At 46.3% G+C, this 17,049-nt stretch overlaps 1 protein-coding gene across 1 annotated transcript in view; it reads right to left on the reverse strand.

Moving 5' to 3' along the window:
* Positions 1 to 1,384: 1,384 nt before the first annotated feature.
* LOC134541039 (mucin-4-like) overlaps positions 1,385 to 17,049 on the reverse strand; it is a 68,902-nt gene continuing 53,237 nt past the window's right edge. Inside the window, exons 6-8 of the mRNA XM_063384177.1 lie at positions 12,341 to 12,537; positions 7,890 to 7,989; positions 1,385 to 1,629 (exon numbers count right to left, since the gene is read on the reverse strand). Coding sequence (XP_063240247.1) covers positions 1,467 to 1,629; positions 7,890 to 7,989; positions 12,341 to 12,537 — 460 coding nt within the window. The 3' untranslated portion in view covers positions 1,385 to 1,466. The remainder of the gene's footprint in view (positions 1,630 to 7,889; positions 7,990 to 12,340; positions 12,538 to 17,049) is intronic.

Below are 17,049 nucleotides of genomic sequence, written 5' to 3' on the forward strand. Positions count from 1 at the left end.
GGAACATCGATTAGTTCTCATAGGGAGAATGGATGAAAAATGTATGAATTGTGAAGCATTCAAGTGGAAAGAAGAGACTCCGGGTAGGTATGTGTTGTTCTGGTATATGTATAAAAATGGATGATGGTATATATGGGATTGATAAACTCCGACACCGTTTGACCGATAATCATGAAAGTTGGCACATCGAAGTGCTTTTTCCATGGAGAAGGTTTTTATGCTATCTCCCTTTTTTTGTAACTCGCCGCTAGATGGCGCTGAAACGCATCAACTTCTAAACCATTCAACCGATCGCCATTGGTAAACAGAAAATCATAGGTCGTAGACAGCAATTGTGTGTAATTTCTCTATATCCACCACACTTTCATATAGCGCTATCCATTTTGTTTTAACTCACGAAAATATATCACTGTGTGTTCAGCCCGGGCAACTTGTGTGTGTGTGTATATATAATATAAAACAGCCACAAGCAATTCTCAACAGCAGAACTTAAAACCATCTGTGATGTCAGCCAAGATGGTCGATGTCTGAAGTCAACACTAGAACTGCCTGGCAGCAAACAATGATATCAAAATGGCGGCTATGACATCATACACCATGCCCATAGACAGCTGATAAATGATGCAGGCGATCTTGGGCTGATGGGAGGGTGGGGAGGGGATGTGTAGGTGGCTAGGAAGAGGCGTTCCATATTTTATTCCTAGCACACATACTAAGTACGATAATTTATCCCAATGTCCCTTCCATGTACCGAAATTTCGATCCTCGCATACAATAATTCCTGCACAACAGCGGGCGAACCAGAAAATTGGCTTGAATTTCTATATGTTCCCCTCAATTACCTGTACTGTTCACGATTTTTCCCTCTACATCCCTCTTTCAATATATTGTATTTTCAAACGAAATAAAAATCTTCGCGAGGAAAGTTAATCTGAGCAGCAGAGAGAACAGTGCGTGCATCAGCATGTAACCTAGAAACAAGTCCAAACGAATAAGCATTCAATGCCAGGTCTTTCGATCCACCTTGACTAGATACAAAAATAAAATATTTGCACTGCAAGTTGTTATTTAGTATTTGAACGGGGAAAAAAATGAATCCAAGGTGGCTTATGTCTATTCCACACAGTAGTCAAGGTTCCCAGATCGGACAATTGATGGAGTCCGCTGTCGCTACAATATTCGATACCAAGACACTTCCACCGGAGTAGCTCCACTGATCTCCTTACGTGTTGCGATGTTGTTTGCGATTTTAATACAAAACCGTTTTAAATTACGTTTTAAATTGCATGAGCACATTAAAAATTAAAAAAAATATATAATTACAATGCAAGGCCAACTAGAGGATGCTGTTTGGAAGGATGAAGGTCGTAATGTAAAGCACATGTGTGACTAAATGTTAGTTTTATTGCCGAGAGGTGTACAAAAGAGGCGGTGTGTGACGGCTGCTGCTGGGACGTCCCGGGAGCTCATATGCCGAGCACGTTGCAGAGGACGTAGTAGCGCCTGGTCGCGAGGCAGTTGTAGAGGTGGTTCACCTTGAGGCAGTCCGTCTTGCTGAGCGCCCGCCTCTGCCCCAGCCGGGTGTTGCTGCCCAGCCGCGCCGTCAAGGTGGGCTTGCCTCGCTTCTTGCTGCGCCGCGGGGACACACAAGCAGTCAGGCAGTCAGCACCTGTCTCGTCCGACTACGGTCGGGACACGTCAAACATCTGTGGACTGGACTCTTCAAACATCTGTGGTCTGGATACATCGAGCATCTGTGGTCGGGATACATCGAGAATCTGTGGTCGGGACACGTCAAACATCTGTGGTCTGGACACGTCAAACATCTGTGGTCGGGACACGTCAAACATCTGAGGTCTGGACACGTCAAACATCTGTGGACTGGACTCGTCAAACATCTGTGGTCTGGATACATCGAGCATCTGTGGTCGGGATACATCGAGAATCTGTGGTCGGGACACGTCAAACATCTGTGGTCTGGACACGTCAAACATCTGTGGTCGGGACACGTCAAACATCTGAGGTCTGGACACGTCAAACATCTGTGGTCTGGACACGTCAAACATCAGTGGTCTGGACACGTCAAACATCTGTGGTCTGGACACGTCAAACATCTGTGGTCTGGATACATCGAGCATCTGTGGTCGGGATACATCGAGCATCTGTGGTCTGGACACATCGAACATCTGTGGTCTGGACATGTCAAACATCTGTGGTCTGGACACGTCAAACATCTGTGGTCTGGACACGTCAAACATCTGTGGTCTGGACACGTCAACATCTGTGGTCTGGACACGTCAAACATCTGTGGTCGGGATAAATCGAGCATCTGTGGTCTGGACACGTCAAACATCTGTGGACTGGACTCGTCAAACATCTGTGGTCTGGACACGTCAAACATCTGTGGTCGGGACACGTCAAACATCTGTGGTCTGGACACGTCAAACATCTGTGGTCTGGACACGTCAAACATCTGTGGTCGGGACACGTCAAACATCTGTGGTCTGAACACGTCAATCATCTGTGGTCTGGACACGTCAAACATCAGTGGTCTGGACACGTCAAACATCTGTGGTCTGGACACGTCAAACATCTGTGGTCGGGACACGTCAAACATCTGAGGTCTGGACACGTCAAACATCTGTGGTCTGGACACGTCAAACATCAGTGGTCTGGACACGTCAAACATCTGTGGTCTGGACACGTCAAACATCTGTGGTCGGGACACGTCAAAAATCTGAGGTCTGGACACGTCAAACATCTGTGGTCTGGACACGTCAAACATCTGTGGTCTGGACACGTCAAACATCAGTGGTCTGGACACGTCAAACATCTGTGGTCGGGACACGTCAAACATCTGAGGTCTGGACACGTCAATCATCTGTGGTCTGGACACGTCAAACATCAGTGGTCTGGACACGTCAAACATCTGTGGTCTGGACACGTCAAACATCTGTGGTCGGGACACGTCAAACATCTGAGGTCTGGACACGTCAAACATCTGTGGTCTGGACACGTCAAACATCAGTGGTCTGGACACGTCAAACATCTGTGGTCTGGACACGTCAAACATCTGTGGTCGGGACACGTCAAACATCTGTGGACTGGACTCGTCAAACATCTGTGGTCTGGATACATCGAGCATCTGTGGTCGGGATACATCGAGAATCTGTGGTCTGGACACGTCAAACATCGGTGGTCTGGACACGTCAAACATCTGTGGTCGGGACACGTCAAACATCTGAGGTCTGGACACGTCAAACATCTGTGGTCTGGACACGTCAAACATCAGTGGTCTGGACACGTCAAACATCTGTGGTCGGGACACGTCAAACATCTGTGGACTGGACTCGTCAAACATCTGTGGTCTGGATACATCGAGCATCTGTGGTCGGGATACATCAAGAATCTGTGGTCGGGACACGTCAAACATCTGTGGTCTGGACACGTCTAACATCTGTGGTCGGGACACGTCAAACATCTAAGGGCTGGACACGTCAAACATCTGTGGTCTGGACACGTCAAACATCAGTGGTCTGGACACGTCAAACATCTGTGGTCTGGACACATCAAACATCTGTGGACTGGACTCGTCAAACATCTGTGGTCTGGACACGTCAAACATCTGTGGTCGGGACACGTCAAACATCTGTGGTCTGGACACGTCAAACATCTGTGGTCTGGACACGTCAAACATCTGTGGTCGGGACACGTCAAACATCTGTGGTCTGGACACGTCAATCATCTGTGGTCTGGACACGTCAAACATCAGTGGTCTGGACACGTCAAACATCTGTGGTCTGGACACGTCAAACATCTGTGGTCGGGACACGTCAAACATCTGAGGTCTGGACACGTCAAACATCTGTGGTCTGGACACGTCAAACATCAGTGGTCTGGACACGTCAAACATCTGTGGTCTGGACACGTCAAACATCTGTGGTCGGGACACGTCAAACATCTGTGGACTGGACTCGTCAAACATCTGTGGTCTGGATACATCGAGCATCTGTGGTCGGGATACATCGAGAATCTGTGGTCGGGACACGTCAAACATCTGTGGTCTGGACACGTCAAAAATCTGTGGTCGGGACACGTCAAACATCTGAGGTCTGGACTCGTCAAACATCTGTGGTCGGGACACGTCAAACATCTGTGGTCTGGACACGTCAAACATCTGTGGTCTGGACACGTCAAACATCCATGGTCTGGACACGTCAAACATCTGTGGTCGGGACACGTCAAACATCTGTGGTCTGGACACGTCAAACATCTGTGGTCTGGATACATCGAGCATCTGTGGTCGGGATACATCGAGCATCTGTGGTCTGGACACGTCAAACATCTGTGGTCTGGACACGTCAAACATCTGTGGTCTGGACACGTCAAACATCTGTGGTCTGGACACGTCAAACATCTGTGGTCTGGACACGTCAACATCTGTGGTCTGGACACGTCAAACATTTGTGGTCGGGATACATCGAGCATCTGTAGTCGGGATACATCGAGCATCTGTGGTCTGGACACGTCAAACATCTGTGGTCTGGACACGTCAAACATCTGTGGTCTGGATACGTCAAACATCTGTGGTCTGGACACGTCAAAAATCTGTGGTCGGGACACGTCAAACATCTTTGGTCGGGACACGTCAAACATCTGTGGTCTGGACACGTCAAACATCTGTGGTCTGGACACGTCAAACATCTGTGGTCTGGACACGTCAAACATCTGTGGTCTGGACATGTCAAACATCTGTGGTCTGGACACGTCAAACATCTGTGGTCTGGACACGTCTATATCTGTTTTAGTGTGTGTTCGAGGACACATTCTACCCTTACTTCCTCCTTTTCGTTTCATGTGGTAAACGATTTAAAAAAAAATAATTTTTTAACACATACCTATTTCATTTTAATTAAGTTCACACAAGCAACACTAAATCGGTTTTGGCAAGATAAATTTAAATGTAAGTTTGTAATGATTATTTTGGAGCTCACATCTGGTTACCGGCTGTGCCACATTTACTTAGTTTTGGATTTTGTACATTGGCTGCCTGTGGGAAAAGAGGTCATGGGTAAAAATTTTGGGAATTTTGTTTAAGTAATACTAAGCACAACTAAGAATCAACTAATATAATATTAGATAATATACCTGATATCTGTGCTTTAAATGTTACTGCCCTTGAGTAGGTAAAGAAAGCTTTATATTAATTTTGTTATAAAAGCCCTGAAAGCTGCTTTAAGTGGGCGAAACCTACTATAGTATAATCAGAGGTACACAAGGGAGAAACATTAAAAAAAAAGTAACTTACTTCTCACAATAAGAAGTAGTCAGTGGATCGTATTTGAAGTAATAAATAAAAAAGAAGTTTGCTTAAAGCTTACCCTTTTTATTGTTAATTATGGTTTCCATTATTTTCTTTTGATAGTTTCAGAAATTACAAAATTACACTGATCAGAATTAGTGGGGCCCCGGCCATCAAAGTGTATAGATTACAAATGGATAGTTACTTTTACCTGGAATATAGGTACTTTTAACATTCACCTTTGACATAATCAAGTTTTTACAAACGAACAAACATAAATAATTTCATTAAAGTTGAAACATTTGTTAGCCCTCCCAGTGCGGGACTATATATTATTTGATATAACAGTATCTGATCCTTTACTGTTCACTGGCGGTGACTAGAAGCGGGAGACTCGTAGAACCCATTCCAGAGGGAAAGGCGTAAATTTAGTGGAATTCCGGAATGGGCTTGAGCCGGAGAAAACCCTGCACTCTCGCACCATCTCTCGGACCCCACTGGAACCAAAAGAAAAAGTAGGTCCAGTGGTCAAGAGTAGGAATTAAAGTGCGAAGCAGCAAGAATCGAGAAGTTATGACAGAAGTTAAATAGAGAGCCCACTATAGGCTAAAGGGCATTGAATTTCCCACTTACCATTCTGGGGGTGGAATGAAGCGGATCACCCCCTCCGGAGTTGCACTCGTGCTCGCGGTAGTCAAGCCACGTGATCACGTACAGGGCCGGATCTAGGGGAGGGCAACCGGGGCGAAAGCCCCGGGGCCTCCACAAACGGAGGGCCCCCACAAATCCTTTGATATTCTTTTTTCGCTGTTTTACCTTTACCCACAGTACTTTGTACATAAATGATTATATTATTGTTAAATATGAACACAAATATTCATTAACACTAAAATTTAATTTCATATAATTCTTGTCTCCGATTATATTTATGTATGTTTTTTTTAAATACTAAGAGAATTTACTTTATTTCACAATAAATTATTTATTGGAAAACTCGACTGAAAAACATTGTTCATTTTATTTGGAAAATAATTTGGGGCCAGGGGGCCTACCGCTCCTCTGTTGCCCCGAGACCTCCAGACCTCTAAATCCGGCCCTGATTACGTAGCAATTCAAACTAAAACGACTAGCAAACTAGAAAATAAAACAAAACTGGGGGTCACTCCTGGACTACTACCCGCAGTTGGAGCTCGTCCGCCCACCGCCGAGTGCACTCTGTGCAAGCAAACCAGTGGGTCCACCCGCCTTGCCGCCTTCTGCCGCTGTGCATATGGCCAGAACCTAGCAGCGGCTTCGGCGCTAGGGGACGGGGATATTTGCACTAGCATCCATCTTTGTTAAAGGCAGTTGGGCTGGACTGACAAGTGTAGACCGCCCCCCCCCCCCCACCAAGGTACCACACCCGTGATTGCACAACAAATTTAAACGCAGACCGAAAAGCCCACATTCCCAACCCCAGCATGTTTGATTTCTCTGCCCCTCCCAAATCTTCCTAACCGGAACTTCTTCCCCTTGTCCAGTAGATGTCTGCTTGCTTTAATTGATCTCCGCATGACCCGGCCCAGGGTTTTCCATATGTCTATGCAGGTTTTACCTGGGTCACATTGGTTAGCTTTAGGCTAGGGCGACCAATGGGGCATCAGCAATGGCGCCAATCGCTTCCATGATTGGCCAATAAACCACAGTAGTACATGATGCACATGACGTCTTCCCGCATGGTTTAAACCCAGCATGAGTAGAGTGTATAGGCTTTAAGTTTGAGACCCGCTGAGGTCCTTACCTAACACGGACCCTCCCCGCACACTTTAGATTTAACTTAGGCTAGGAAAGAAATTCCACTTCAGAGATCCCCACCCAAGAACAATCTGAGGGAATGAAGACCGAATAGAAATACAAAGTTTTTATTACTATTAATTCTTCCTCTCATTCATGTCCCTAGTTGTAGCGATCCTACGGGGACCGCTCCCATATTCCTCCCCTAGAAGCGACCCTTCATAAGCCTCTCCGCCTGGGGCAAGCCAAATTTATGGAAAGATCCCTTAACCAAAAGAGATGACAAGAACATGAAATAACCAACTTGGCTGTGAGACCAGCCTACAGCTCATGGTTTAAGTGAGTGGACATCACTAGCCTAGTCAGCTTTCTGCAACTATCTCAAATTTCTTGGGGTTTGCCAAATAGCTTAAAGAACTCTAAAAATCTTTTTGGTTTCTGTTATTTACCACGTTTTAATTTAATTGATAATGCTTATTCACAAAAGTAATTCCAAAAATTGTGTGAACAAATATTAAAATAATTTGTAAAATTGTAAGTGGTAAAATACTGAACGAAAATTTTAGTAAAATTATTACGTATTTAAACTACTTTCTTTTATATTTTTAATACCAGATGGAAATTTTTACTTTTGAACAATTAATCGATAGTCAGAAAACATTTTTCAACAAAAATTATCTCTCAAAATTTGAAAAAAAAAATGTTGAAATTACCTACATACTTTTCAAAGTGAATTTTAAATGTATTATTGAGAATAAGTCCTTAATCATAATACTTACCATTATATTTATAATTAATTCAAAGTACAGCTTACCTAAAGAAATACTTCCCATAATGCATGATGCTGTTATAATCATATTCAAAAGCATAGGTGGTATTTTCTAGGCTCTGCTTCTTGAAATTCTTCTTGTAACCTGCAAATAGTGAAAATATATTACAGTTAGAAATTCCCATAAAGTCAGATGTACACTTGTAATAGAAGCCATCACTTTGTAATTTATTTTGTAGAACTGGCGTAGCTGTTTGAGTTCCATAATAACCTGTTGGCCTTCCAAAAATGTAATATTTTGTATGAAACGTAAGGCTTATAACAGTATTTTATGATTGCCTGTTATAACACAATGTTACAAATATTTAAAAGAGTGGGTTCTTTGTGGATCCAAGAGATTGAATTGAAGTTAACATAATTTTATTAACCCTAATTTATAGATTTATACTAAAATATATTTACTATAGAGGCACTTCAATTTTTTTACAAAAAAAATATTCGGAAAACAAAGTAAAACTTCTTCCACTAAAATTATATCATTAAATAAAAATGTCTCTGAATGTTGTAATTCCGCTAAGGGCTACACGTATTTGTTACTGTATTTTGTGCAAGTTATACCTCAGCAGTCAGACCCCGCAAGCAAATCATCTCTCATGCTTGAAACCTATGTGTCCTGCCATAACCATTTTAATGGTTTCCATTCTCAAAAATTTGCAATTAAAGCAAAACTGAAGAATGTAACCACATATAAAATTTATGAAATATAAACTTCTCTTAACAAGATCCATCCAGAAATCTTGTTAAAAAAAATGTGATCGAACCTTTAAGTATACGCCAGAGATGTGTAACATCTAACCCCGGTAACGAGCAAATGATTATTTCTCGTGTTGCAAATAAACTTATAATATATATTTCGGACACAAAATTTAATTTAAGATTCTTAAAAAAAATTACCGAGCGTAATAAATACATGCAAATTGTGAGTAGTATATATTGGACTGCAGCTGGTAGCCGTGCGAGGTGCCTTGATTGAGATGTCACGCCCGCCAGCTTGGATGATATTACACTAAACCTTTGACCTTGACCTCTGACCATTACCTCTGACCTTGACCCCTGACCTTACATACCTATGACCTTGACTTCGGTGGCCATCGTGGATTCTGATATCACAGCCGCCATCTTAGATACAGACATCACTACCAATTTATTTTTTTAATCTGCTGGAGACATGATATTGAAGCTTCAATTTTGAACTCATACACAATAAATTGGTTTTTGCGTCAAAATGAACAGGACTGGAAGGCATCGCAAAAATGTTGTGGATAAAAAAATTTGAATTTTTTTGTTGTAAGATCTATTTGCACGTTTCCCCAGTTAAGTAACATGAAAAATTTCTTTAAGAATTTTAAATGACATTGTGATTGAATTTCAATTGTAATCAAATGTTGCTGGAAAACTAAGTAATTTTAAATTGTATATTTGATCATGCACCATTTTATTCACTGTCATCGGTTAGGGTTTAGGTGTAAAGATTTATCAAATAATAGGTTCGTGTAACCGAAAAGTTGTTTAGCTCCTACGATTGTTAGGAGTGTTGTTACTGTTACTATTGTCATTTAATCTTTTATATTTTATATTGATTTTAGATAATGTTCTAAGTAGTTCGTATCTAAGTAGGATAAGCGATTGTAAAACCAACCCATCAGACTCAGCCTGAGGAGATGCCAAAGTCCCCAATATAGTGTTTTCAACTACATTTCTTGACACGAATCACATGTAGTTTCCGCACCCGATGCTCGAATCATCTACCAGGGCAACTATGTCCAAAATTGAATCGTTTGATTATAAGACCTAATTTTAAAACTAAATAATGAAACAGCTCCGATACAAATGTTAAAGACTTCATAAAAAATTGGTTGTCTGTAAAGTCGGTATACGGACGATGGTTTAACGTGACAACGTTGTGACAACTGGTTGTTTTTTATTATTAGTTGATTTTGATTTGACTTGTTACTGCTACCAAATTATAATGAAATAAATATTGATATTATAAAATTATTTGTTTATGTAAGTAGAATGCTTGACTGGAAACGTGTCAGGGTAAACCATCTTCACAACAGAATACGCCTCATCAATTATAATAACGTAAGTCCAGAGGAACTTTGCTTAATAAATGATAACTACATACGTATCTTCATCTATTAGTGGTGATATATTTAGTTAGAAAATACATTTAAAGCTAAACAAAAAAAAAAACAATGACTCATCTGAAGAGGTAAACATAAGTCATAAAATTATCATTAAAATGGAATGTTTGTTATCAATAGTAAACCTAGGGTGCACCCAAATTACAGGCTAATAATGTTAAAAATTACTTTATATTAGTTATTTAGTTTTTATAATAAATTTAAATATCATGTTATATCCATAATTAGGATTTTACTAATTGAGTCTATAACTTTAAATGTAGATTAAAAACTTCTTCAGGAACAAAACAAAACATATTACAAAAATACTTCATTTAAGTAATTAAAGTCCTTTTTTGGAAACATTAGGTAATTAAAATCTTTTGCCCAACATTAGGCGACGAAAGTCTTTTTCATTTGTAAGCGTTAGGTGACGAAACGTTTGGACGACAAGCAATAAAAAAAATTCATTTAAAAAAAGGAACGGACTTAGCTGAAGATGAGAAAATATCCGTGACAGGTTCAAGACGAAAACTTGTACAGCAGCCGGCGCAGAACCGTGCTTCCCGGGCCGACAGGACGTAGATTCAATTCATAATGTTAGAAGGTAGGTTAAAGAATAACCCAAAACGTAAAGAACTTGAAGAGGATCCAAAACATTAACCTCCGAAATCGGAGGCTGAAGAAAATTTACACTGAACTTCACGTCATCTTTTAAAACCAAATAAAAACACCACTTCTACGTGAGATGTCTACCAAAAAAAAAACTATGGTGCGAAAAAGTACATTAATCAACCACCATCACTGACTGGAGCCATCTTGGCGAATGCTGAGAACAACGGACGAAGCGGGTAAGTAATTCTAAAACAATGGAGCATCGGAAGCTTACCGAACTGCCACCAGGTTGCGTGGATGGTACCAAAAAAAATGCTCCAGATAAAAAAAATGGTCAAGAGTACAGATTTTTTATATGAAATCACGTGAAGAAGCGAGGAGAAACTGCAAGCAACTGCTGACAATCACGTGGACAGCACGCCGGGACACGGCGGACAGGCGGGCGTTACTAAAAACTCTTAGGCTAGCACAGAACATCCGGCGAACAAATGGAAGGTTTTGACTGAAGCCAAACGAAAAATAGAATTGTGTGCTTAATGGAATATAATACAAAATTTAAAGTAAATATAATTTATAAAATTAAATTTAAAAACTAAACTAAGTTTAAAATGTAATTAAACACAAGTAAACATTATAAGACTCAATATAAAATAATTAATAGGTACAGAAAACAAAAATAATTATACTATTTTACGAGTGCCGAAACATGAAACGGCACAACGTCATAACAAAACATTGATTAAATGATTGCATATTTTTATGAATAAAATTGAATCGTTTTTATTGAATTATCACTATTTTGTATGGATACAAAGAAGGAGTGAAATGAAATCTACAATTTAATTGATAAATTTACTTTTATTTGCACTCATTAATTCAAATATGTTTATTACTTTAACGAAGATATTATTTAAACTATAACTGTTACACCTGTTTGCTATTTAACTTCTTCCAATCTGTGTTATTCTGTTAAGGATATGACGATGATAGGAAAAGTAGGAAACGAATGGGAGTGTTTCAAGGATGATGTGAAGGAAAATGGCTTACCCAACACCAAAATGCAGTCAAAAATAATATATTTGCGCCACGGACTCTGCAGCAATGCTAGGAGGAAAGGGTTAGCAAAGAGCAATGAAAATGTTACATTTAAATGCATGAAAACAGAATTACGCCACGGACTCGGTCGCAATGCTAGGAGGTCCAGGTAAGCAAAGAGCAATATAAAATGAGCGCAACGGGACACAGCGAAACGGGACAATGTGCGCAACGGGACACGTTTTCGTGCGTGCAGCCGGCGTTCATAATTTATTAGACGTCACGTCAAAAACTAAACCTCAGGTTTGGACATGATTTCCGATAAACTTTATTAAAATACTGTCCATCTTGTTAAAAATCATACAACAGTCAATACTATAAAGTTTGCCTTTGGCTTTGTTACATTTTGTTTGCACCATCCACCACAGATGGTCGCATTGTGGTTGAAACACATTTCTGTTCAATGAGAATTTCGACACATTTACAAAATTACTTCTACCGAATGCCGTACACAAAGAAATAAGATGTTACTCCTCAAAAAGCACAATTATAGGTAAAGCTCTATGTATTATGATTGGTATTCTAATCGAAAGGTTAATCTGTTTGATTTGGGGCATCACATCACTAGCGCTGGGAGCACAGGCAGGCAGTGGCTCGTACCTTTGCGGATGTTCTCCTCGTGGACCCGCACGTAGGTGTCGCGGTCGGCCCTGGACTGCTCGTGGAATATGCCGAGCGTGTGCAGCAGCTCGTGCAGGGCTCGGCCCTCCCCGCCCAGGCAGTTGCGGCTCTTGTGGTCGGGCGGCTCCAGAGACACCAGCTGCGCCCCACCGGTGCGTCCCACGTGCGACCAGCACCTAGCGAGCAACAAGCACACACTTGCATCAGCACTAGTGGCACTAGCTGGTCCTGTACTCCACCATGTCTCCTCCCAGGCAGTTGCGGCTCTTGTGGTCGGGAGGCTCCAGAGACACCAGCTGCGCCCCACCGGTGCGTCCCACGTGCGACCAGCACCTAGCGAGCAACAAGCACACACTTGCATCAGCACTAGTGGCACTAGCTGGTCCTGTACTCCACCATGTCTCCTCCCAGGCAGTTGCGGCTCTTGTGGTCGGGAGGCTCCAGAGACACCAGCTGCGCCCCACCGGTCCGTCCCACGTGCGACCAGCACCTAGCGAGCAACCAAGCACACACTTGCATCAGCACTAGTGGCACTAGCTGGTCCTGTACTCCACCATGTCTCCTCCCAGGCAGTTGTGGCTCTTGAGGTCGGGAGGCTCCAGAGACACCAGCTGCGCCCCACCGGTCCGTCCCACGTGCGACCAGCACCTAGCGAGCAACCAAGCACACTCTTGCATCAGCACTAGTGGCACTAGCTGGTCCTGTACTCCACCATGTCTACTCCCAGGCAGTTGCGGCTCTTGTGGTCGGGAGCCTCCAGAGACACCAGTTGCGCCCCACCGGTCCGTCCCACGTGCGACCAGCACCTAGCGAGCAACCAACACACTCTTGCATCAGCACTAGTGGCACTAGCTGGTCCTGTACTCCACCATGTCTCCTCCCAGGCAGTTGCGGCTCTTGTGGTCGGGAGGCTCCAGAGACACCAGTTGCGCCCCACCGGTCCATCCCACGTGCGACCAGCACCAAGCGAGCAACCAAGCACACTTTGCATCAGCACTAGTGGCACTAGCTGGTCCTGTACTCCAACATGTCTACTCCCAGGCAGTTGCGGCTCTTGAGGTCGGGAGGCTCCAGAGACACCAGTTGCGCCCCACCGGTCCGTCCCACGTGCGACCAGCACCTAGCGAGCAACCAAGCACATTCTTGCATCAGCACTAGTGGCACTAGCTGGTCCTGTACTCCACCATGTCTCCTCCCAGGCAGTTGCGGCTCTTGAGGTCGGGAGGCTCCAGAGACACCAGCTGCGCCCCAACGGTCCGTCCCACGTGCGACCAGCAACTAGTGAGCAACCAAGCACACTCTTGCATCAGCACTAGTGGCACTAGCTGGTCCTGTAATCCACCATGTCTCCTCCCAGGCAGTTGCGGCTCTTGTGGTCGGGAGGCTCCTGAGACACCAGCTGCACACCACCAGTCCATCCCACGTGCGACCACCACCTAGCGAGCAACCAACACACTCTTGCATCAGCACTAGTGGCACTAGCTGGTCCTGTACTCCACCATGTCTCCTCCCAGGCAGTTGCGGCTCTTGTGGTCGGACGGCTCTAGACACCAGCTGCGCCCCACCGGTCCATCCCACGTGCGACCAGCACCAAGCGAGCAACCAAGCACACTTTGCATCAGCACTAGTGGCACTAGCTGGTCCTGTACTCCACCATGTCTACTCCCAGACAGTTGCGGCTCTTGAGGTCGGGAGGCTCCAGAGACACCAGTTGCGCCCCACCGGTCCGTCCCACGTGCGACCAGCACCTAGCGAGCAACCAAGCACATTCTTGCATCAGCACTAGTGGCACTAGCTGGTCATGTACTCCACCATATCTCCTCCCAGGCAGTTGCGGCTGTTGTGGTCGGGAGGCTCCAGAGACACCAGTTGCTCCCCACCGGTCCGTCCCACGTGCGACCAGCACCTAGCGAGCAACCAAGCACATTCTTGCATCAGCACTAGTGGCACTAGCTGGTCCTGTACTCCACCATGTCTCCTCCCAGGCAGTTGCGGCTCTTGAGGTCGGGAGGCTCCAGAGACACCAGCTGCGCCCCAACGGTCCGTCCAACGTGCGACCAGCAACTAGTGAGCAACCAAGCACACTCTTGCATCAGCACTAGTGGCACTAGCTGGTCCTGTAATCCACCATGTCTCCTCCCAGGCAGTTGCGGCTCTTGTGGTCGGGAGGCTCCTGAGACACCAGCTGCACACCACCAGTCCATCCCACGTGCGACCAGCACCTAGCGAGCAACCAACACACTCTTGCATCAGCACTAGTGGCACTAGCTGGTCCTGTACTCCACCATGTCTCCTCCCAGGCAGTTGCGGCTCTTGTGGTCGGGAGGCTCCAGAGACACCAGTTGCGCCCCACCGGTCCATCCCACGTGCGACCAGCACCAAGCGAGCAACCAAGCACACTTTGCATCAGCACTAGTGGCACTAGCTGGTCCTGTACTCCACCATGTCTACTCCCAGGCAGTTGCGGCTCTTGAGGTCGGGAGGCTCCAGAGACACCAGTTGCGCCCCACCGGTCCGTCCCACGTGCGACCAGCACCTAGCGAGCAACCAAGCACATTCTTGCATCAGCACTAGTGGCACTAGCTGGTCATGTACTCCACCATATCTCCTCCCAGGCAGTTGCGGCTGTTGTGGTCGGGAGGCTCCAGAGACACCAGCTGCGCCCCTCCGGTCCATCCCACGTGCGACCAGCAACTAGCGAGCAACCAAGAACACTCTTGCATCAGCACTAGTGGCACTAGCTGGTCCTGTACTCCACCATGTCTCCTCCCAGGCAGTTGCGACTCTTGCGGTCAGGAGGTGGCGGAGACACCAGCTGCGCCCCACCGGTCCGTCCCACGTGCGACCAGCACCTAGCGAGCAACCAACACACTCTTGCATCAGCACTAGTGGCACTAGCTGGTCCTGTACTCCACCATGTCTCCTCCCAGGCAGTTGCGGCTCTTGAGGTCGGGAGGCTCCAGAGACACCAGCTGCGCCCCACCGGTCCATCCCACGTGCGTCCAGCAACTAGCGAGCAACCAAGAACACTCTTGCATCAGCACTAGTGGCACTAGCTGGTCTTGTACTTCACCATGTCTCTTCCCAGGCAGTTGCGGCACTTGTGGTCGGGAGGCTCCAGAGACACCAGCTGCGCTCCACAGGTCCATCCCACGTGCGACCAGCAACTACCGAGCAACCAAGCACACTCTTGCATCACCACTAGTGGCATTAGCTTGTCCTGTACTCCACCATGTCTCCTCCCAGGAAGTTGCGACTCTTGAGGTCGGGAGGTTCCAGAGACACCAGCTGCGCCCCACCGGTCCAGCCCACGTGCGACCAGCAACTAGCAAGCTACCAAGCACACTCTTGCAGCACTACTAGTGGCAATAGCTGGTCCTCCTACTCCACCATAACTCAGCCAGGCAGTGGCAGCTCTTGTGGTCGGACGGCTCCAGAGACACCATCTGAGCCCCACCGGTCCGTCCCACGTGCGACTAGCACCTAGCGAGCAACCAAGCACACTCTTGCCACAACACTAGTGGCACTAGCTGGTCCTCGTACTCCACCATGTCTCCACCCAGGCAGTTGCGGCTCTTGTGGTCGGGAGGCTCCAGAGACACCAGCTGTGCCCCACCGGTCCGTCCCACGTGCGACCAGCACCTAGCGAGCAACCAAGCACACTCTTGCTTCACCACTAGTGGCACTAGCTGGTCCTGTACTCCACCATGTCTCCGCCCAGGCAGTGGCGGCTCTTGTTGTCGGAGGGCTCCAGAGACACCAGCTGCGCCAACCTGTCCGTTCCACGTGCGTTCAGCACCTAGCGAGCAACCAAGCACACTCTTGCATCACCACTAGTGGCACTAGGGGGTCCTTGTTCTCCACCATGTCTCCGCCCAGGTAGTTGCGGCTCTTGTGGTCGGACGGCTCCAGAGACACCAGCTGCGCCCCACCGGTCCGTCCAACGTGCGACCAGCACCTAGCGAGCAACCAAGCACACTCTTGCCACAACACTAGTGGCACTAGCTGGTCCTCGTACTCCACCATGTCTCCACCCAGGCAGTTGCGGCTCTTGTGGTCGGGAGGCTCCAGAGACACCAGCTGTGCCCCACCGGTCCGTCCCACGTGCGACCAGCACCTAGCGAGCAACCAAGCACACTCTTGCTTCACCACTAGTGGCACTAGCTGGTCCTGTACTCCACCATGTCTCCGCCCAGGCAGTGGCGGCTCTTGTTGTCGGAGGGCTCCAGAGACACCAGCTGCGCCAACCTGTCCGTTCCACGTGCGTTCAGCACCTAGCGAGCAACCAAGCACACTCTTGCATCACCACTAGTGGCACTAGGGGGTCCTTGTACTCCACCATGTCTCCGCCCAGGTAGTTGCGGCTCTTGTGGTCGGACGGCTCCAGAGACACCAGCTGCGCCCCACCGGTCCGTCCAACGTGCGACCAGCACCTAGCGAGCAACCAAGCTCACTCTTGCATCACCACTAGTGGCACTAGCTGGTCCTGTACTCCACCATGTCTCCGCCCAGGCATTTGCGGCTCTTGTGGTCGGACGGCTCCAGAGACACCAGCTGCGCCCCACCGGTCCGTCCAACGTGCGACCAGCACCTAGCGAGCAACCAAGCGCACTCTTGCATCACCACTAGTGGCACTAGCTGGTCCTGTACTCCACCATGTCTCCGCCCAGGCAGTTGCGGCTCTTGTG

Source organism: Bacillus rossius, chromosome 18, assembly GCF_032445375.1.
Source record: "Bacillus rossius redtenbacheri isolate Brsri chromosome 18, Brsri_v3, whole genome shotgun sequence".
NCBI classification, from domain to species: domain Eukaryota; kingdom Metazoa; phylum Arthropoda; class Insecta; order Phasmatodea; family Bacillidae; genus Bacillus; species Bacillus rossius.